Genomic DNA, 24,965 nt, shown 5'->3' with positions numbered 1-24,965 from the left:
GAAGTGAAATAACCCTGCAGATTTTTATGGGTTATACAAAAATAATACAGAGTGGAAGTGAAATAACCCTGCAGATTTTATTAGGTTATTTTACGACGCTGTATCAACATGTAGGTTATTTAGCGTCTGAATGAAATGATGGTGATAATGCCGGTGAAATGAATCCGGGGTCCAGCACCGAAAGTTACCCAGCATTTGCTCATATTGAGTTGAGGGAAAACCCCAGAAAAAACCTCAACCAGGTAACTTGCCCCAACCGGGATTCGAACCCGGGCCACCTGGTTTCGCGGCCAGACGCGCTGACCGTTACTCCACAGGTGTGGACTGCAGATTTTTATGATTTATCCCGGGTATATATATATACAGAGTGGAAGTGAAATAACCCTGCAGATTTTTATGGTTTATACATATACAGGGTGGAAGTGAAATAACCCTGCAGATTTTTATGGTTTGTACATATACAGGGTGGAAGTGAAATAACCCTGCAGATTTTTATGGTTTATACATATACAGGGTGGAAGTGAAATAACCCTGCAGATTTTTATAGTTTATACATATACAGAGTGGAAGTGAAATAACCCTGCAGATTTTTATGGTTTATACATATACAGGGTGGAAGTGAAATAACCCTGCAGATTTTTATGGTTTATACATATACAGAGTGGAAGTGAAATAACCCTCCAGATTTTTATGGTTTATACATATACAGAGTGGAAGTGAAATAACCCTGCAGATTTTTATGGTTTGTACATATACAGGGTGGAAGTGAAATAACCCTGCAGATATTTATGGTTTATACATATACAGGGTGGAAGTGAAATAACCCTGCAGATTTTTATAGTTTATACATATACAGAGTGGAAGTGAAATAACCCTGCAGATTTTTATGGTTTATACATATACAGGGTGGAAGTGAAATAACCCTGCAGATTTTTATGGTTTATACATATACAGAGTGGAAGTGAAATAACCCTGCAGATTTTTATGGTTTATACATATACAGGGTGGAAGTGAAATAACCCTGCAGATTTTTATGGTTTACACATATACAGGATGGAAGTGAAATAACCCTGCAGATTTTTATGGTTTATACATGCACAGGATGAAAGTGAAATAACCCTGCAGATTTTTATGGTTTATACATATACAGAGGGGAAGTGAAATAACCCTGCAGATTTTTATGATTTATACACATACAGGGTGGAAGTGAAATAACTCTGCAGATTTTTATAGTTTATACATATACAGGGTGGAAGTGAAATAACCCAGCAGATTTTTATGGTTCATACATATACAGGGTGGAAGTGAAATAACCCTGCAGATTTTAAAACGAATAGCTCATGTTTATTTTATTAAAGTAGGTTATTTTACGACGCTGTATCAACATCTTAGGTTAGCTTATGTTTTATGTAACAATATATATAGGCTATATATAATCTGATAAAGAATCATTTATCCCTCTGTCGTATTTCAATAACGTGAGCGGTTTTCGTGTAAATTTAATTTTAAAACCACTGAATGATGCAACACATCGCAACGCTGTAGCTAGAGAAGGAGGTGCGAGACAGTTCACGTACGCTGAGTTCGTTGACCTCTTACATCTGTATTACGATACGAAAGGAGACTATTAACGGCGAGGTTGTCAGACTGCTGGAACTTCCAACTTAATTTTATAATTAACAGTGCAGTTAATCACAAAACGTAATATAGGTTGTGTATCCTTTCAATCTGCATGACTTTTTCACTTCCACCTTTTATAAGATTATGTTTGAGACTTCTCATATTTTAAGCTTGTTTTCTTCCAAAACAATGCCAATCCTTGTCTAAAAGTCTGTGTTATTGTGCATGTCATTTGAAATCTCGTTCAGTCCGTAGACCGGTGGATAAAAAAAGACATTGTTAAATTATTAATTTATATTTTAATAAATATTGTTCTGGACATTCATGATACCGTACATGTAATAACACGGGACTTTTCTATGAACCCTAAAATAAATGGACCACGAACCTACATCTCTCCTGCTTCATAAATTTCAGAATTTTCAAATTAAAGTTTTTTGAAATCGGAGTCTTGCTTTTCGCGCCTTACCTTCGGTACTCTAGGAGGATTTTACTTGAATGACACTTGCGGACACTTGCAGAAGGGCTCGGATCTCTTATCTTGCAAGAACTGTGTCTTCCTCTCAATTCGCTTTGCAGGGTTTTAACATTTCGGCGATCCTGTCCTGTCGCTAGCTGCCGTGCTTCTTTTCCCTCTCATGTACTAGGTGAAGTTAATTTTTGCTTTCTCCTTCAAAATCCTCTAGTGTTCCTTAATATTAAACAGCCAAAATCGGAGTGAGACAAGTGTCCAACAGGCTTGGATCTCACATAAACACTTCCTCTCAGTCTCAATTTCCTTCGCAAGCACGAGTTTTGGCGTAGGCTACCTTTTGAATGTTTCTCCTCCCATTCATTCATTCATTCATTCATTCATTCATTCATTCATTCATTCATTCGTTGTTTCTCTTAAATAATTATGCTATGACTATCGCATAATATGATTTTACATTAAAGCATCACGTAGAAAATCCTCTACTTCGATTTTGCCTCAAACGGGCATTGTGTGGTTTTGATTTCAAATAAAATTCTGTTTTTCTATATGAGGTATGCAAAATTTTCTTCATACGTTTATTTATTTGCGTAAATAACTCGAAAACGAATCTTTACTTCATACAATAAAAAAGTAAAAGGCGACAGAGAAAATCCAATTACGATGTTACAAAATCGACACCACATGTACAGCTCAGAAACATAAAGATCAAAGTAGGTACAAAGAACTTATTGGATATCAAATGACACACTTACAAGAATATTGTGTGTATGTCTAATGCCTACCCACTTCACTTTGTGTGATTCTCATACTGCGGATAGATGGCAGGACTGTGACCCATTTTCAATTCGCACACCACTTCGGCGGGCCACGTTATGCATGATGTTTATCTGTGAATAGTTACGTCGTGTACTAGGATGATTGTATGTGAAGTGTTCGTGTAAGTGTAGTGTAAGGAACGACTGAGGATGATGATGAAGGTGAAGAAGGAAGAAGGGGAAACCCGGTGCCGGCACGTAGCCTACTCCTGTCGAATAGCACCAACGGGGCCGCCAGTCTTTACGTCCCCATCCGACGGACGAATCACTATCAACAGTGACATATCGATGGCTGAGAACCAGACTGTTCTAAGTCCAACTTTTAATAAGAAAGAAATCTGTGTTTCGTTGTGTTTCAGTTCTTGTCTGCATAGGCCTATATGAATCAAATAAAATTGTAAATATTCTTCTCCATAAGGTTGTTATAAAGCTATTCCAAATTGTTTCATGAAGCTTTGAATGTCAGGAGCTTAAAATAGCTCTTCTGAAAAAAAAAAATAGTAAAATGAACTTGGAACAGTCTGGTTCTGGGCCATCGATATGCCTTCCCTTCATTTGGACTGCGGAGAGTTTTGGGATTTAACCCAGGCATATTAGTGCACAATTTAGTGATTAGAAGTTGTGCACCGCCATCTCTCCTAGCCCCGAGATAGAAATTTTACATGAAAATTTCTGACCCCGCCGGAAATCGAACCAGGGCCGGCTAGTCTGGAGGCAGACACGCTACCACAGAGCTAACTCGGCGGACCACTTACAAGAATATAAAAGGGTGTAATAGATAGGCAGATAATCATAATAACGATTCGGTTGTCGAGTAATTGCGAGCATTGTGTGTTATTGCAGTACTAGCGGACCTGGTGATCGACCACCTGGAGATAATGAGGACGGCGCACCTGGAGGACAAACAGCTCTACTTCCTGCAGTGCGCCATGGAGGAGAACTGTCTGGCGTCGGCAGCCTACAAGCTGCAGAGTGACAACTCGGCCAACTGGCACCTGGAGACGCGACGCTTACTTCGCTTCACGGCCCGCATTCTCAACGCAGGCACTGCCGACTTCAGACCAATGATCCCCAAACATTTGTGGGAGTTCCATCAGTGCCACATGTGAGTATCTACTTTAGTACACTTAACACTCAGCGCAACTCATTCCACATGAAATCATCGTGGCGAAGTGTCATCGCTTCAGGGATGTTAAAGAAATTATATTGCATTTTCTCCTTCATGGTTGGGAATAAGAAAAAGTCGCATGGTTCAGATCAGGACTGTAGGCCGGATGAGTCATTAATTTGATACCTGAAGTGACCGAAACGTCCACTGACTGTTCCGCAATGTGGTTCCATGCATTATCCTGATTTGACCGGCTTCAATTGAATATTTAAGCATTTCTGTATACCAATAAACACATGTTTGTTTCTCAGCTCTCTCACAGCAAGATGATCGTGGAGAATCCATAACTATTCCCAAAGATGCCCGATTCTCGGCATAGGTGATTTATCTTCTTTAATCATTTCACGTATAGCGTCAACGTATTTATTTATTTATTTTATTTATTTATCCATCCATCTGTCTGTCTATCTATCTATCTATCTATCTATCTATCTATCTATCTATCTATCTATCTATCTATCTATCTATCTATCTATCTATCTATCTATCTATCTATCTATCTATCTGTCTATCTGTCTGTCTGTCTGTCTGTCTGTCTGTCTGTCTGTCTGTCTGTCTGTCTGTCTGTCTGTCTGTCTGTCTGTCTGTCTGTCTGTCTGTCTATCTATCTATCTATCTATCTATCTATCTATCTATCTATCTATCTATCTATCTATCTATCTATCTATCTATCTGTTATTGAACATAACAGGCAAAGCCCAATTACAATGTTCAAGACTGACAAAGTAATTTATAAAACATAAACAAGGAAAAGGAAACATACGTATCTGTCACTGATCCCTGTATCGGGTCCAATCTTGCGGAAATCGTCTTTGTTGTTTGTACGTTCACATTCTTATTTTGCAAACCAATCATACAGAGTCATTGCTGATGGTTCTTCATCTCCGAAAGTCTTATAACCAGGGCCGGGTATTTATGGAGATCGCGAAACTCACGACATAATAATCTTTACGAATTAAGTGATTCTGGTTACTAATATGCAGATAAAACAGTCGAGACAATTCGTGAAATAGAGTTCTAATAGCGAAATATGAACACCTTCGTCAATTATTATTCGCGTCGTTTTATAACGAATTTCATATTCTGAGTTTTTTTTCCTTTTTTCACTTGAATTTGTTATATATTCAAGTAGGGTACATTACATGGTATTCCAGGTGTTCTGATTACATTAGTGAACTCAAAAACGGAGAATTTAACATTTTACTAATAATTTGAAAGTGTTAATTTGAGGGCTGCAAGTTTTTTTTCAATCCAACAAATATCAACGAACCTTTAATGTTAATTATTTAAGAAGTAATATTGATACTGAGTTAATACTCCAGTTCCAAAAACATTGTCTTTTTCAAAATTTCCATTAATCTCAGCCAAGAGTATAAATCAATCTCCAACAATCTCCGCCGACACCAACATTAAAAAACACTAATAATAAAATTAATCTCCATAAATACCTGCCCCTGCCTATGACTTAGGCTAAATCCATTAATTTGATAGATTGTTAACATAAAAACATCTAGCAGCTAAACTTAGAAATAATTTTTTAATTTGTAATTTGCAGTGTCTTGGAAATTCAACTGCATTTATTACTGAACAAAAGACAATCTAGTTTATTGCTATATATGTCAGTTTACAGAAACATTCAGTGTCACCTAGATGTTGATACAGCGTCGTAAAATAACCAAATAAAATAAAAAAAAATAAAAACATTCAGTGTCATTCCCTTAATGTTATGAGAAAAGCCAATAGACCTATTCGTATTTTGGTTACAGTCTTAAATTTTCTTTCTGTCTTCGCGTTAGACAGTTTCCTCAAAATACAAGTTATGACAGGAGTTTGCAAGACGTCTGAAGATAAGAGACATACTGATATGGTGAATTCTTCACAGAAAAATTCTGCAGTGCCTGGGAAAAGTGACATAAGTCAGTTTCCACAACCTTTTTTTGATAATTTATTGACAACTTATACTGGTTTATGTCGATTTGATTTTTTTCTGTATCAATTATTGTAATGGGAGAAATACTTATGTCTCTTTTTCCAAGCGAGCAGATGTTCCGTAAGTTGCCAATATATTATCAAAAAAGGTTTGTGGAAACTGACATATGTCACTTTTCCCAGGCACTGCAGAATTTAACTACTGTATTTCCATGTAAAATTCGAATTCTGCTCGAACTGAAGCAAATGATAACCCTATAAGGCAGGCCTGCACAAACAGCGCTCAACGAGCGCGCGCGCTCCTTCGGAGCGGGAGAGCGGTGTTACCGCTCGCCGAAATGGAGAGGAAGATACGTCAGAATGACATAGACTTGCTATAGGTAGAGAAGATGGAAACGACCACTCAGTTATCTAGTGGAGTGCAGTGTGTAGGCCTATTCTCAGTAACTGTTTCACGTTGCTTACCTTCTGCTACAGTATAGTATGGAGGAATCTAAAAGACGGAACATAACATTTAACGTTTAACGATTTACAGCTCGAACTTATTGATCTTCAATGCGACCTAAGGGCTGAAGATCGTTTGAATAATACTAATAGCCTGGTTGAGTTTTACAAGACTAAACATTAGCAATAATATCCACGACTACACAGGCTGGCTGTGAAAATGATTGCTATGTTTGGCTCAACATTTATATTTGTGAGCAACCGTTTTCTATAGTCAACTTTAATAAAGGCAGGCATCAACATCTAACTGATGTTTCAATACGACCAGTAGGCTACTGTTCCTTTCAGCTGCCAACAGCATAAAACCTCTTTTTGATGTACTGATAAATAAAAATATAACAAAATGATATTGTACTTTTAAGTAGCTATAGAATTTGTATTATTTCTGTAAAATAAATATTTCTTTATTAATTAATAATAGTGCAAGATAGTTTTGTAAACACTGAACGGGAATTCATTTCATGAACACCTTGTGTACATTTTGTACGAGATCACCCCTTCTTCCAGTTCACCCTTATACAGAGCGCAGCTAATACCTGCATTCCGCTCATGAGCTGTGAGCCGGCTCGGAGAGCGCAAACCTTGTGCAGACCTGCTATAAGGAATGAATATGCTATTTGAACAATAGCTGACATTTATATTCACATTGCTTTGATAATGTGTTTTCGATGGATAATGGTAGTGTAAGCACACTTAATTGCAGAATTGTATCATCCAGTAATGCTCAATGAATTCCCCGTCGGAAATCGAACACAGGTCCGTTGGATTTATAACTAGAAGCGCTACTGCCTTAGCTACAGCAGGGACTCAGAAAATAATGTTATATTATATAGCCTACTGAGTATATAAATTCGTGCTCTAGCATTGGTGTACTCTTTCAGACGCATATACTCGCCGTACAAAAGCCTGTTGACTATATACCCCTCGAAAGTTAAAGTGTGCTGTGTCAGTACGTAGCAACTTTTATTTGAAACTTGTTTCCACTACGAGCAGTTAGCGAGATGCGATCGTGGAACGCATTTTCTGCTTTAGTGCACTTCACTCGACTGCCGGTAAATGTTTCGGATATAACGTATAGAGCACAGCGCAGATTTTAACAATATCATCAACTTCTATTAAATTACACCCTTTTAAAACATGCAGTAAGGAAACAAAAGTGTATTTTTACAGGCATTTGTTACACAAAAACACGAGTTGTGAAGTGTGTTACCATGTAGTTATTTTATTTGCACGTCACATTATTCCACTCCTGTAACTGTCGGCTCGCTCAGACATGCTTCTCAGAAACGGAGAGACACGGAGAAAGAAGATAGTGAAGATACACTCTGACGTAAATTCGGACGTAGTCGACCTTCATCACTGCACGTTTCCCTCATCATTTTAATTACAATAACCTTACGTGTTGAGGAATTAGTCGTAACTGACGTGTTGTACATATGTTTCCTTCAGAAAGTGCAGTTCCAATAGATTATCTTTCCTGCGACAACTATGAGAAATTTTGTTCCAGACAGAAAAAGTGAAGTGAAACATAACCTACGACTTGATAGATCACTTGAGAGGAGAGGATGGTATTTTTTTGGTGAAAAATGAGTAAATTAAAAAAAAATCTTTAAAATACTCTGTGATATGTATGCAATGCATAGCATAACATTTTGTGGGTATTTGTACCCTTATCGGATGTTGAGTCGCCATTTTTCAACTTCCTGCGTTATGGATGTTTAAATCACTCGCCCACTTTTATTGTTGTTTCCGGTAAATTAAATTTTCAAATTTTTTTTTCTTTAAAATACCCTTTGATATGTGTAGAATGCATTGCATAACATTTTGTGGATATTTGTGCCCTTATCGGATGTTGAGACGTCATTTTTAAACTTCCTGCGCTATGGATTTTTAAATCACACGCCCGCTTTTATCGGTTTCCAGTAACGTCATTTATTTTTTTGCTACATTGCCAGTCAAAAATGGATATAATTTCTGAACTATTAAAGATACATGCATGAAATTTAGAACACACATTCTTTAGACTATTAAGAAACTTTTCTCTGTAACCGAATTTTGTTAATTGATTTCATTTTAAAAATACGTCCGTTTGTTTGCAAGAAAGGAAATCAGAAAATTGTTATTAAATTTTAATTGTTTATTTTACAAACATAGGGACTAATATCAAAATTCTTTTACAGACAGTTTGTAGAACATGCTTTTGCAAATACATTGCAAAAAACTGTTTCAATCTATCTTTAAAAACGGTTTAGATATATCGGGTTTACTACAAACCTGCATTGGGTATATATATTTTTTTTCAAATTTGGGTCCCCAAATAATTTTTTTTTCAAAATATTTTTATTTGGTTGAGTTGCCACAGCTATGAACTCTCTACATACAAAAAATTAATATTTTACACCAAATAGGAAAAAAAGTTTAAAAAATTACCATCCTCTCCCCTTAAATAATAGGCCATTGATCCCAACAATCTGTTGCAGAAATCAGTCGACGATCACCGAAGTAGAGATAGAACCACAGGTTTCAAACCTACCTAGCCCGCTAACTGGCTATGTCGGGACTTAGGTCGTGAATTAGTTGTTCACCATTTGTCGAGCGGGCAAGAAAGTACGTATTACTCACGTAACAGTTGTTTGTGTAACCAAAAGCGGCACGTAACAGAGGCATTTTGAGGTAACGTCACACTCAGTATGTATAATGCACATCTATACAACATACAATAGAAATCCGTCAACATAGGTCTTGCCCGCTTTAAAAATGGTGGCTGCCGGCCTCACTTCCCAATGCGAAGTTAGCGATCTCAGATTAGTGTAAAATGTAGCTACATATTACACTAATCTCGGTAGGTTTGAATTATTGCCAGTTACAATGACTGAGGATTTCTTAATGTTAACTGAGGGATTTCCGAAATAAAGGAGCATCCATTTAGGCCAGCTGCTCTGTGGTCACTAAAAAAGGTGTATGAAGTTATTTTGGATTGCAAGTTGATACAGTAGGTCATTCGGCCGAGATTTTTCATCCTCAATCCATAAAATAACTCTTGGCACCATTTTACATATTTCACTGTTACTGATGCTACACTTAAAGCTTCTAGTTTTCTTTCTTTTCTTTCATAAGTCATGTTCTTGCTTTTTACTTCATCATAGCCTTCTTCGTAGATTAAGGGAACATGGTGAATATTGTACGAAGTATATGAGGAAGTTCAATGTCTTTCTACGGAAGGATCTATACGGCGTGCTGACATCATAATAATTGACCGAGATAAAAAAAACTGGTCTCATTCTTGACCCCACTGTAAGGTTCGAAATTAATGAAGATCAACCAAAGCAGGTACATTAAGAGAAACGCGCTATTTACCTTCCACGCTGTGATGATCTCAGTCACAAATATAATATTCAAGATTGGAATGTCATTGGACTTATGTTTGGTGCGCGAGGAACAATTCCCAAATTTACATTAGAGATACTCAGAAAATTAAAGGTTCCTGATAAGACTCTTCAGACAATTGCATCAACATTTTAAAATCTTCATTAAACATCATCAATCACCATCTCTATTCATCTTTATAATATTCAATGTATATTATTTATTTTCAATAAATTTTTATCGTTTTGATAGCTACCACATCTTGTCGCAGAATATTCTTTTTTTAAATTTTATTATGTATTTTTAACATTAATTTACATTTTCTTTTTTGTTCATTTGAATTGATTAGGATGCCGATATTTTAAATCCAAGATTTGGACGGCTATCATTTCGATGATATTCTCTCTCTCTCTCTCTCTCTTTCTCTCTCTTTACGTTTCGCTATTTTAACACAATAAGCATTGTTCAAATTTCGTTCCCCGGGATGGAAATAAGAACTGCAAGAGGGACCAAAATATGAACATTCGCCAGTAATATAAAATGGGGACTTTTAGTCTAGCCCACGATTACAACTAATGTAATCCAGTATATAGCCACAAACAAAATTTAATTCTGACCTGAATTTTTTAATGATTTTCCATAATTTTGGGTGCACAAGGTCATAGGAACACCAAGAAAAACAAAAAAACAAAGCAATCCTCTTCCTAATAACAGCTGGCCAAGGAACTGACGGGTGTTGCACTCTATCGGTAAAGAACGAAACTACTTGTGAGGATAGAAATGGAATCATCAGGCACATCATATGAGTCAGAGATTACAGAAATGTTAGTGAATCCAAATGGACTCATTCGAGTGGAAATGGTTAAAAAGATCTATTAGTAATAAAATTCTTAATATTCTTTTATGGATTATATTGCAGGTAACACATAGTAGTCACATACTGAAAAATTAAATCAATTGTGAGTTCCCTACTAAAGCTGATGGATCCGTACAACTTTCGCACAGCACTGGGAAAACGCGACTGTATATGCTCCACTGTAACAAATGTTTTAATGTGAACAATATAGAAGGATAACCTCTGGGAAACGAAATTTGGCAAGAGGACGAAATTTAATAATAATAATAATAATAATAATAATAATAATAATAATAATAATAATAATAATAATAATAATAATAATAATGTTTTATTTTCGCTGGCAGAGTTAAGGCCATAAGGCCTTCTCTTCCACTCAACCAGCCTTAATCAATACAATACATAAATTTAAATTACAAATATTTACACTACACTTAAAAGGTTCTCCAGCAATATTCTTCACTACACATTTATTTAAATTTAGATAAATCTATAAGGAAAAGTAGTAACTTAATTTATGGGCTAATTTAATTCAATGAATTATAATTAATTTAATATTTGAGATAGCTAGTAAAATGATGAAAATTAATTTAATATAAGCTTACTAGGACTATGTTGCAGGGAGAAGTGAATAATTTGTGTTCCCGGATGCGTTAGATATCGAGCGTGTTACTCCAATATGAATGTCACTGAACGGGCTAGAGCGAGGCTGCGTGCTGTCGTCTCCAAGGTTCGATTCTCGATTGAAGTTTTCGTGGTTTTATCTATCCTGCTAAATCCTGTTATAGCGCCTTGAAAAGGCTATTACCGCCAATTCATCACCTCGATATTACAATGACGCTGCAGCTGACAGTATCGCTAAATGAAGCAATAAATAAAATTGCTCCTATAATAAGAAGTCTGCTACGGGACGGCAAGCTTGATTTATGACCACAAGATAGTTTTCAATTACTCTTTTTTTCCTAAGAACAAGAATTGACACTTGTATACCACTTATCCGAAGTAATGATAGAATCTATTGCATGAGTGACTAACTATCCGGCTCACTAGTTGAGTAAGTAAATGACTCAATGATTGACTGGGTGACTTTTTGGTTAAATGATTGAATGAACCACAGACGGATTGGTGGCTGACTACCTAGCAGAATGGTTCAATTGAGGAGCAAATTTTCAAAAGAGGCTTTGTCCACAAAACAAACAATTTGAAAATAAATTTGTTTTCGCATTAGAAGGATCATCTGCACATTTCAGTATACTCGTACCGATAAAAAAATGTATGTCCTATGTATAACACAAATTGAGGTATACTCTATTTTTTTCATGGAGTGCAGTTTCATAGAAAGGACTTTGCCGACAGATCTTCTACTGCCCCCTACTAATTGGTTGTCATAAATAAATGTCTTCCTTACTGTGACGGAAATCTTGTCTTCTCTTGTTAGTAAACAATCACAACCCTCGTTCAGAAGAATTGACAGGCTCCCGTCAAATCCACGTGGAGGCAGAGTTGTCGCATATTTTCCGAATTCCAAGAATCCCGTCAGTCTCATTTCAAGGGTCACCAGGATTGTGGCAACTGTGCAATGTTGGGACGAGGGGACGGGATGGAATTGTCAGAGATGTTTGTGTAGGAAGTCATAAATCTGTAAGTGGGTGTTCAAAGGAGCCACCGAACTGCACTCCTTGAAATATATATTTAAAAAACAACTACGAGTATGTCCACAAACTCGACTCTGTCACTTCCAGCGAATCACAGCCTGGTCACCATGGAAACCAACGTTTCAGAATGCATTACTCTGCACAAGCTCTATTAAAGCTGATTCATGTGTTATGGTGAGGTGGTATGTTTGCAGTATTCAAGTTAATTTTAATAGAACGTAATTTAGACCTCCTCGGAAAAGGGATGTAACATCAAATTATTATTTTTTGTTATTTAACGACGCTGTATCAGCTACTCAGTTATTTGGCGTCGATGGGATTGTTAATAGCGGGATGGTATTTAGCGAGATGAGGCCGAGGGTTCCCCATAGATTACCTGGCACTCATCTTACGGTTGGGGAAAAGCTCGGAAAAAATTCAACCAGGCAATCAATCCAAGAGGAAATCGAACACATGCCCGAGTACAACACCGAACTGGCAGGCAAGTGTCTCAGTCGACTGAGCTACACCGGTGACTTTCAAATTATTGAACTGTGAGACTTTGGTAGGAAAAGTAATTTTGAAGTATTTATTTATAACAAAAATGATTGTATCCTTGATTAGTAAATATAGGACTAATGAAATATGCTCCTGATATTATTTTTCTTTTCTCTTGAAACATGAATTATAGTTTTGTTGGTTATATCCTTATTCCGAGGAAGTCTTCAATTACTATGAAATCTGATAGGACTGTGAGTGTGGGAGACGCTAATCAAGGGACCAGAAAGAAAGGTGAGCGTTTGAATGGAAGAAAAGTTAATAAAATAAGAAAGTACGGTGCACCTATTGAACATAAAAGTTGAGAAGGCAGAAGATGTGAGAAAAATTCTAGTCAAACATGATGGTGATAATTGGCACAACGAGGCAGATCTGCAATGGTATAAAAACTCTTGATCAATGTAGGCCTCTTTCTAATGTACCAGATGAAGAAAGAAATCCAATGTGTGACTGTTTAGAAAAAGATTGTGGTTTTCACGTTTAAAAAACCTATGGAAGCATATTTGATCAATACAGTTGGATGTTTTCTTGAGACGATTTTTTTTTTTTATTTACGTTAAGTTGGTTTCGAAGCTACTTCATAAAATGACTGCAATAAGCTTTTGTCGTGTATCTCTAATCAAAAGGTACTACGCCCAGCATTGTGACAAATAATACCAACAATGTCGAATCTGTACAAGCAAAAGCAACTCTGTCCAAACTTTTAAATTAAATTTCTACAAGGACAATTTAATTTGATTCGAATACTTAGTTTCACTACGTTCTGAACAGATTTATATTAAGTAGTCAGTATATATACTATCTACCAAAAAGTAATTGGGCACTGTTTTTACCCTTTTAGAACCTCGTGCTACCACCTCTTGTTGCTATAACAGCAGCCACCCTTTCAGGCATGCTCTCCACTAGTTTGCTAGATATCCACTCGAATGCGTCGCCATTTCTCTTGCAACATGGTACTCAGTTGGACAATGGAAGTTGGCCGCATCTCCCGAGACCTCAATCGCCGGTCCAATTCGTTCCAAAGGTGCTCAATGGGATTGAGATCAGGACTCTGTGCAGGCCAGTCCAACCAGTGAAGATTATTGTCTGCATACCAACGCATAGTAGCCGCAGAAACATGGGGCCAACTTCCATTGTCCAACTGAGTACCATGTTGCAAGAGGTATGGCGACGCATTCCAGTGGATATCCTACACAAACTAGTGGAGAGCATGCCTGACAGGGTAGCTGCTGTTATAGCAACAAGAGGTGGTACCACGAGGTTCCAAAGGAGCAAAAACAGTGCCCAATTACTTTTTGGTAGATAGTGTAATTCTAACATTGGGAAGATAATAAAATGAATTTTTTGTTCATACTCTAAAATTTTATTTGAAGGACAAAGGTTCTTCTGAATATTTGCTCCTCAATTAATGACTGAGTAATTTACTGACTGACTGGCGTCGTTGATAGAAATTATTGCACATTATGTATGAATTATTTGATTGTTATAAATAATAAAATGTAATTGACTGATAACTGGAGAAACAGCACAATCTTAGGGAAAAGTTCCTCAATTCCGTATTTTATTTTACAGCATTAATTTTACTCCGTCTCGTCACAATTTGAAACGGGTTTCCGGTGTGGTATTGTCACACCCTAATCGTTCGTCTCTCTTATTTCGTCCTGTATTGTTAAAACATTATAAGTTATATACATACACATACACTCGCACATGCAAATATACGTAATCAATGTCATGCGACTTACCGAGTCTGCTAGTGTGTCTGAACTTCGCGAGTTGAAAACGCAGCCGTAGCCATACGTCCGTAGATTAACTACTTCGGAAGGGGAAGCTGATGTCATGGATTTATGACATGCGAAGAAACGTGATCCTGAAAATTGGAAGAACATAAATTTATCAGCCACTTCTCCCTTGCGTCCAAATTTGAGCTCAGTGAAGCACTAAACCAGCCACTAACCACTTCACGGCATCACATGAGGAAAGCTTTCGAGATTTACATAGTAATAATAATAATAATAATAATAATAATAATAATAATAATAATAACGCCTTCTCTTCCATTTAACCAGATCTACAATAATTAATAAAAGTGCACAAGTAATAATAATAATAATAATAATAATAATAATAATAATAATAATAATAATAATAAGTTAATATTAATGTGAAATACTACTATTGAAAATTATCTAAGTTACCAGTTAATCTGAATACATTAGAAATGTAAAGATAATTACTTAGGACTATCATTTATAATACCTCTGACTGAGGTTCTGGTTGATGTGTACCTCTATTATCAGGCAGTACATCTCACTTGACGATATGTGTCAGAGGAAGAACAATTGTTTTATGCATCTGAAGTCTGATTAGTGTAACATGTAGCTAAACGGCGATGTATGCAATGGAGAGTGAAAGAGACTGGCCACCCTACCCCATTATCTTTTGGCCTAGTTGCCTCATAAGTGGTGTTTTTTGATATCACTTGTGAGGTTCAGATATGTCTTCGGACAGTTGACTAAACAACAATAATTTGTAAAGTAGAAATACAATTATTTAGATATTTAAATATAATCACTGTTCAACATATGAAGAGAAAATCAATTCAATGCACAAAGTGTCAACAAATAAAGTTCAGTAGTAAATGTTTTACGGTGTTTTTATTTCATCCATACCCAAACGGATCACCCTGTACTTTTCTTTAAAAATCTCACCTCGTTACATGAACACATCGTTGACTCGTCATAGAACCCAGATTTCACATTCAGAATAATTAATGATAGAGTCGTTACCTTACAACATTAAAGTTATTATACTTTGTACCGAAAGGCAACAAAAACGTGTGTGTGTGTTTTTTTTTTTTTTTTGTTCCAAGAATAATATAATTATTTCAGATTTCGAAAAATACAGTTCAATGAACAATGTACTGTAATTTACTAAAGAACTTCAAATTATAGGATTATAAAGTTTTTCCGGTTTACTCAAATCATTCAAACTTATGTTGGTGCTATGTGAAACAACGTATATGAGGCAACCGTGTAGCTCAGTTGACAGAGTAAATGTCTACGGAATGAAAGGTCCCGAGTTCATTCCTGGGTGAAGGAGAGCTATTTCTTGTTGTAAAGCTTTCAGAACGGCTCCAGGGTCCACTCAGCCCTATTTGGGATTGAATACAAGGATTTTCCCGGGAGTGAAAGGCGGTCGGAGCGTGGTGCCGACCAAACTACCTTATTCTAATGACGAGGTCATAAAATAATGGGCCTCCACCGCCATGTTCTTATGTGCACTTATGACATTTAAAGGAGATATTTACTTTTATATAATGCTTTATCTATAGGCTACATATAGGATATATATATAAGGTGGGTCAAAAGTCGCTTTCCCCAAACACTTCCTTACATTTAGAAACGCAACCCAACACAATAAAACAAAACAACAACAATAAGACATGACATCAGAAAAAACAGTTGACGCACGAACATGGTTGTCAACCCACCAGCTATTCGTTTATACAAGTTACTAGCTGTAATTACATAATTAAAATAGAACATTGGGTCCAGGGAACATTCGTGTTTGATAGAAGAATAAATCGTTTAATATGCTACTTAATTTAAATTCTATTTAAATAATTAAAATGCTATCATTTTGGTTCAGAGACAACTCATTTGGTGCAAAGATAATTCGTTTAACATTTTTCTAAATTAGTCTTGAATGCATCCTTTAATAAATCACTCCAAATTAATAGAGTTGATTGTGTACGAAGATCATTTTTATGTTAACCTTACTATGTATCTTTTTTTTTTCTGTTAAGTTTATTTTATTCACGCCTTAACATCTGTGGTCATGTCGCGTGTTTAGAATGTGTGGGTATATCAACAGGCCGTTTTTGAACAATAACACTATAATGTGAAGCGGCAGTGGAAATGTGTTGTATTGTTATTTTAAAACTCTTGTATGTCCTTATATATCAGTCCTATAAAAATTTTGGCTGGAATAAAACTTATCGAAAATCATTTTTAAAGAAACTTTTGTTATGTAACATATTTCACAAAAATCAATAATAAGCGAGATATTTCGGTTTATTTAATTCAGGCCCCCTTATAACCCCCTTTTAAATAAAGTATTTTGAATGCCATATAGCCTAAAATCTAAGTTACAACGAACTTAATTTATATTCCAATTTTCATCGAAACCCGTTCAGCCATTATCGCGTGAAAAGGTAACAAACATCCAGACAGACAGACAGACATACAAACAAACAAAAATTTCAAAAAAGCGATTTTCGGTTTCAGGATAATTAATTATACATGTTAACACCAATTATTTTTGGAAAATCGAAAATTACCAGAAAAATTTCGCTTACAGATTTATTATTAGTATAGATGACATCTGTATATGTGTATAAGTATGAAACCTAAGAACGAATATTAGGGAAAGCGACTTTTGACCCATCTTCTATATGGGTACCTTCTTTTCAGGAAACGTATTTAATGGACATCTTTACAGAAGAAAATAAAAAACTTCATATGTTACGACACTCGAGAATCGTGTTTTTCTAGTTCCTTCGTAATACTTCAATTAAATATAGGTATAGACTACTTACAGGCTATTTATAATGTAGGCCTACATGAAATTCTTCAATGTAAATAATAAATAAAATTATTATATAAATACGTCGCTCACAACGTACATATATATTCTCAAGCAAATTATTTTAATATTTTTTTTAATTAACTTTCATCAGCTTCCATGTAAACCAAGAAGTTGTCTTCTCAATTTGCTACTTCCGAATTACAAATTATTTTGCATTTTCCTGTTCCAACTATTGAATATTCTCTGCAATTCCAGGCACTACCACAGCATGGAGGTATTCGCAACGTTTGACGTAATGGACTCAAAGGGCGTGAAAGTTGCCGAAGGGCACAAAGCTTCATTCTGCTTGGAAGACAACCAATGCATGCCAGGCGTGAAGCCGTTCTACGCCTGCGCCAACTTCGGAGACCAAGGCATCTCCGTCAACTGCTCCGACATCTACCGCCACAACATCGACTGTCAGTGGGTTGATATTTCAGAACTCAATCCTGGCATGTACACCTTCAAGGTAAGACGGGCTGCCAAGAAAATCACGCTTGAAACGTCTCTTCAATCATAAACTGCACTTTCATGCACAGTGAGTTTCCGCGACCTACAAAAGCAAATCAAATTTGAACACACGTCGAAGGACTAGTGTCGTTCAGACAGATTTTAAGAATAATAATTATTAAGGAGAGAAATGGATTAGATTTCTTATGCTGGAATCATCATTTTATCATAATTATAATCATCATCATGAAGTATTAAACTTGATGATATGTTAGCCTACTGTCTCCTACCAGCATTTCAGGGCTCTCCCTATTGATCTTTTACTCCTTCTTGGTTAGAAATTCAGGAGTTGTCAAGATTGGTGTGTTCTGTGCATTAAGGATGACATATTGACAATGACAATAAAAGAAGGAGAACTAGAGGAGAAACAATTAAATGGTACATAATCGCGCGTTCTTGCAAGGGAATTTGGGACTGAGAGAAAGTCTCTATGTAAGCTCCAAACCTGTTGGCCACTTGTCTCACTCCGAATGATCTGTTGCCAATTTTTATTTATTTATTTATTTATTTATTTATTTATTTATTTATTTATTTATTTATTTATTTATTTATTTATTTATTTATTTATTTATTCATTTATTCATTTATTTATTTATTTATTTATTTATTTATTTATTTATTTATTTATTTACACTTGAGCTACATTAGGCATTGCAGCCCGAAAGAGCAGAAGCTCGTGCTCGGGCGCAGTTCAGATCAGTTATACAAATATATCACAAAATTAAGAGAGTTCATTGAGCACAATAACATTAATAAATGGTAAAATAATACAGCATGTAATAATAGGGTCTATATACAAATAGAAAATACAAGAGTACATAAATATTAGAGTATCAATTTTTAACTGAATTAGCTTAAACAATTAAATAATTAATCTGTTGAATCAGAATTTATCGATATGAGATATTTAAAGGTTTTATTTTTAATTCTTTCTAAATATACATATTTCTCTTTTTATGCAATGTTTGTCCTCAGCAATCGCTGAAAATTTTATTTCACTGATCGGGAACATCTTTTTTTCTCCCTTACTTATGTATCGCTCAAGTTTCGCTGTCATGTGACAGTATCGGTTTTGTCAAGGCGCTGTACGGTTTGATTCTTGAATCATATACTATTTGAATACTTACTATGTTCTCCTTGATCTGTCATATCATAATTTAGGATTCTTATTAGTATGTCAAATTACTTCTCAATGTCAACATGACAAATTAAATTTTATTTTTTTATCTAATGACGAACACTTGACTTACATCGTTCACCCAATCATCTCCAACTGTGGGCGAAGCGCCGAAACTGTAGTTTTTTAGCCGCCTGTAGGCATTGCCCTTCGCACACCATACGAGGCTAACTATATAACACCGCAAGATGATTAATGGAACAGTGATGGAACGGCGGTAAGAGAAACGATAGAATCCCGCGAAAATCTACGACCGAGTGCAGTCCTTTTTCACCATAAATTCCAGTTGCATTCTACGGGACTCGAACCCAGCGTGGAAAGCAGACACTCTAGCAGTTCGGCTAAGGTGCACAGTACTTGAATATATTAGTAGAGATATCTGTTCAGTGTCTTACCTATACAGTGAAATCTCTTTAAAGCGGGTATTCAAAGAATCATGTTTAGCCCATAATAGGGAGGGTGTCCGTATTATAGAGTAGAATGTTTATAGAAGGCAAATTTCAAATTACTGCAATGTACTTAAAGTATTTCTTGGTTGTTGTTTAGTCAACTGTCCAAAAAAGAGGTCTGAACCTCACAAGTGATACCAACAAGACACCATTTATGAGGCAACTAAGCCAGGAAATAATGAGGTATAGAGGCCGATTCCTTTCCTCCTCCATTGGATACATCGCCGATTAGCTACATATTACACTAATCAGATTCCAGATATATACAAACAATTGTTCTTCCTCTGACACATATTGTCAAGTGAGATGTACTGCCTGATAATAGATGTACATATCAGCCAGAATCTCAATCAGAGATACAGTATATTAATAAATATATTATATTTTGCAATCAGGAATTTATTGAAGTAAAATATATTTTACTAGAAGCATAATAGTAGTGGACAGATTGCATGTGCAAAGAACTTTTCCAATTTACCCTCTCTCGTGATCTGTGAGGGAAGGAAACCGGGACCCTGTAATATGCTAAAAATTTCAATTATTATTCTTTATTGATTTATACTCTCTAAAATTATGCTCTTTCCAACGGTGATATCATTTATGCACATTATTATCATGGGAATATATTTTAAAAATTTTTATCTCAGAGGGGAGTTCTGATAACTTTGTCAGCCATTTTCCGTAAGTTTGTATTTTTCTCTATAAAGTGTACCATATCTCAGCTTCTAGTGGTTAGATTTATTTCAAATTTTTTATGTATTTAGTTGGTATTGTAGCATAAATTGACACAGAGGTTTTTAAAAATAATGGTTTTTAAAGCATTTTTTTAAATATAGCAAACATTAGATAACAATTTACATATTCAGAAAAAAACTCATAAATTTATCAATATTATTATTTTTTAAATACTTCCATCAGATTACTTATAAGTGTAAAAGTTTAATTGTTAGAGAAAAGGTACAGTAAATATCACTAATTTAACATGTGTTAAGATAGGAGGTTCCCGATTTTCTTGGAAAGTGAACGGCACAAGTAAAACAAGAGAATATCTCCAAATCAAGCCCAGAAAAAACACAAGAATCATGGCTTACAACATTCTGGCGAGGCAATTATGCTTGGACTACATGAAAATAGGACGGAAAGAGAATCATGACCAGTGAAATTCCATTTCAAAAAGAATTGCAATATGCATTATATTAGATAAAAAAAACATCTATATTCTGCAAGAAATAAAAAGAAGCAACATTTCACAACGACATATAAAGACTTACTTGTCCTCTGTATGCACAGAGCACGCCTATATTCACTGCTTCTGAATTACTAACCAAGGGATAGCAATGTTGGTGGGGAACATCGAAGGGTTGGCAAGAGAACATAATAGGTTACGACGTCTAAACGCGTGCAAGAAAAATAACGACGGTTTAACGAGTTTTCCAAATACTAGAATTGTCAAACGATTAACTGTGGGCACGTACCTTGCGCAGATTTCGCTCTGTCTAGTTACGTTGGGTGACACACTGACGTAACTGAACCAGAAGCGCTATTCTGTTCGTACGTGTAACGTGCAGCTGACTATTAAACGTCAGTCTGCAACATTATCAGCAAGATACCAATCCCTAGAGGAAACTAAGATAATTAAACTCATATGAGAGTGTTCATTATACTGTTTGATGCGTGACGTGGTGGTGGTGAAGCTGCTGAAGTTACTGAAACCTGTTATTTTTAAAATTCATTAATTTGCAGAGGGAAAAAGTGTTGTTAGCTTACTTGTTGCATGATTTAAATACAATTTTGTATTGAGGTACTTCCCTATTTATTTATCTTCTATCCACAGATTTTTTTGCTTTCCATTTCGGATTTACCCTCAGAGTGGGGTGACCAACTCTCCCGCGTTTTGCGGGAACTCCCGTATTTGAGCTAATTTTTGTATCCTCCTGGCTCTCGTTTTGATCTCCTAATCCTCCAGTATTTTCCGGGAACTCCCGTATTTGGATTTATTTTTGTATCCTCCTGGCTCTCATTTTGATCTCCTATTACTCCAGTATTTTCCGGAACTTCCGTATTTGAACTTATTTTTGTATCCTTCCGACTCTCGTTTTGATCTCCTAATACTCCAGTATTTTCTGGGAACTGCCGTATTTGAACTAATTTTTGTATCCTCCTGGCTCTCGTTTTGATGTCCTAATACTCCAGTATTTTCCGGGAACTCCCGTATTTGAGCTAATTTTTGTATCCTCCTGGCTCTCGTTTTGATGTCCTAATACTCCAGTATTTTCCGGGAACTCCCGTATTTGAACTAATTTTTGTATCCTCCTGGCTCTCGTTTTGATGTCCTAATATTCCAGTATTTTCCGGGAACTCCCGTATTTGAGCTAATTTTTGTATCCTCCTGGCTCTCGTTTTGATCTTCTAATCCTCCAGCATTTTCCGGGAACTCCCGTATTTGAGCTAATTTTTGTATCCTCCTGGCTCTCGTTTTGATCTCCTAATACTCCAGTATTTTCCGGGAACTCCCGTATTTGAGCTAATTTTTGTATCCTCCTGGCTCTCGTTTTGATCTCCTAATCCTCCAGTATTTTCCGGGAACTCCCGTATTTGAGCTAATTTTTGTATCCTCCCGGCTCCGGTTTTGATCTCCTAATTCTCCATTATTTTTCGGGAACTCCCGTATTTGAGCTAATTTTTTTATCCTCCTGGCTCTCGTTTTGATCTTCTAATCCTCCAGTATTTTCTGGGAACTCCTGTATTTAAGCTAATTTTTTATCCTCCTGGCTCTCGTTTTGATCTCCTAATCCTCCATATTTTCCGGGATCTCCCGTATTTGAGCTAATTTTTGTATCCTCCCGGCTTCCGTATTGATCTCCTAATCCTCCCGCATTTTGAGGAAACTGCCGTATTTGATTATTGCTATGATGTACCGAAGTACATATGATATTTCAGTACAGGAATTCTGCATTATTATATGGTAAAGAATGGGTAGAACGGAAAAAAATTCTCTCCGGCACCCGGACTCGAATCCGGGTTTTCAGTTCTACATGCTGATGCTTTATCCACTAAGCTATAGCGGATTCCAGTTCCGATAGTAATACGATACGCGTAAGTAATCACTTTGTGATTCAAGACGGCGCTTATTCCGTCGGATCCCGGCCACTTAGTCACTCGTAATGAGTGCACCTCTGTACATAGTGTGTTGGACATTGTATAGGCCTACTATGAATTGCACGTACTGTTATATTGTTGAAAAATTCTGAGGAACAATTATCCCACTCCATCTTTGCAAACTCTAACGTAGTAGGCACTATGATATTATTCTTATTTCATATATGAGTCTAGCTGATAAAGGAAAGTGAATATCATGAACACCATTGTCAAGTAGGTCTTCGGCTATTTTAACAGTTTGAAAAATAAGGCTTTGTTTTTTGCGCGTATTGGCTGGTACTTCAGTCTTATCTTTCCTTACAATGCCAAGAGGATGTTTCGACCTGTGATAATAAAACTCACAATTTCTCGACTGTACTTCTCATTTCCATGTTTCAGGTTTCAATCAACCCAGAATTCAAGGTGGCAGAAATGTCGTACGACAACAACGCCGCAGTGTGTTCTTTGTATTACACGGAATCTTTCGCCCACATATTCAACTGCAGTATTCAAAGACCGTGAACCCGGCAAGAGGACTGTTTTATGAGCTGCCATAGTGAAGGGTTATAAGAATACAAAGCCCTCGCTATAACATGAATGATTCCTGAATACTTTCACCTAGTCTTTCATTGGACTGGAACGTACACATGCCAGTACTCTTCAGTTCCACAAAGTCAGAAGCAGCATGATATTTTTAATAGAACGCATACAATTTCATTCTATAAAATAATGAAAGCATTTAATTGTAATATACACTTACATAAAAATCAAATATATTTTGTGAATATTTTCAGCCAGTAACAATGTGTTAAATTTTTTATATGTTGAACGCTATTCCATTCCTAAATCCCTATCCTTATATACTGTAGATACATACACATAGGTGTAATATTGCACAGGTCATCGTCAATAAATAACTGGGTAACTTGATAAAGAATGAAACCCGTAAAACAGTGTTAATTTTTATGACACTGATTTCTTGAGTGTAATTTTATTTTTTCGTAAAACTCTATAGTGTCTCATGAAACGAAATTCTTTCATTCCTTAAAAATAACACTGTAAATGATAGCAACATTGCATCGATGTCAAGTGTTCACCCACTTCTTGCCATTATTATAAATATGAAGATGTGGTCTCTATTTAAGTGTGTCATAACTGTAAAATTATTTTACGCTGCAAAAAAAGCATTTCGATGTGACTACAATCTTCGACGATACAATGCAGTGCCTTCAGCATTTGCAGTCAACATATGGGTGAAGAATTTTAAAGAAATAGCTTCAGCGCAAAATAAAAAAAAATCGTCATGTAATCAGAGAACCATTAGAATACCAGCGAACGCTGAAACTGTTGAGATTCCTAAATGAGGAGTTCGAGAGTAAAACATGGTATGTGGCGAGTGTTTTGAAGTTATTAAGTAGGTAAACAATTATACGTCGTGCAACAGTTTGTATAGTTACCAGGATAGGAAAATCTGTACACTTCTGCCATCTGTTGAGTTGTTGGAAAACTAACTACTGCATTAGACGCAGAATATAAGATACCATATTACATGCTACACATCTCATTTTTAATCAAAATGTCAGTTACCATACGCCCGAACCCCTCATAATGTTGATTGCGACGATTTTCAGCGGTATTGAACATATCCCGTGCCAATGTACACAGCCTATTTAGTAAGACTTGCGATTTCATCTATATAAGCCCCTGATTTTTCATCAATTCAAATATATACATGTAAACAAAATTAAGTGATTAAGTTAAAAAATTGAAGAAGATAACCAATTTATAACCCAAATGAGGAGCAAACATTCAAAACCTGACATATCCATTTTCAGAAAATACACTTCAGATTCCAAAAAACGTACATCTCTGCAATGAACAAAATATTTTCTGTGGTGAAATATTAAATATTATTCTTATTTTTTTCTGTCGATTCATATAAAATTCCACCATAGAAAAAACTTTTTCTTTATTAACTAGACACATATTTGTAGCATTTTCTAAAAATGCTATGCTACCATGAGAACAACAACACTACCACCAGCAACTACTGACTACATAAAATTGGGTCCAAGTTAGTGGAGTTTCGCAATCGACTCTACATCGGGCGCAAGCCCGAAATATAGGAAAGAAACTG

At 36.0% G+C, this 24,965-nt stretch overlaps 1 protein-coding gene across 1 annotated transcript in view; it reads left to right on the top strand.

The window, feature by feature from the left end:
* Positions 1 to 23,632, top strand: part of Loxl2 (Lysyl oxidase-like 2) — a 115,921-nt gene extending 92,289 nt beyond the window's left edge. The window contains exons 6-8 of the mRNA XM_069823234.1: positions 3,754 to 4,015; positions 17,771 to 18,023; positions 23,228 to 23,632. Coding sequence (XP_069679335.1) covers positions 3,754 to 4,015; positions 17,771 to 18,023; positions 23,228 to 23,350 — 638 coding nt within the window. The 3' untranslated portion in view covers positions 23,351 to 23,632. The remainder of the gene's footprint in view (positions 1 to 3,753; positions 4,016 to 17,770; positions 18,024 to 23,227) is intronic.
* Positions 23,633 to 24,965: the final 1,333 nt, after the last annotated feature.

The sequence above is a fragment of the Periplaneta americana genome, chromosome 4 (genome assembly GCF_040183065.1).
Source record: "Periplaneta americana isolate PAMFEO1 chromosome 4, P.americana_PAMFEO1_priV1, whole genome shotgun sequence".
Classification (NCBI taxonomy): Eukaryota; Metazoa; Arthropoda; class Insecta; order Blattodea; family Blattidae; genus Periplaneta; species Periplaneta americana.
This window is presented reverse-complemented; position numbering and strand designations above follow the sequence as displayed.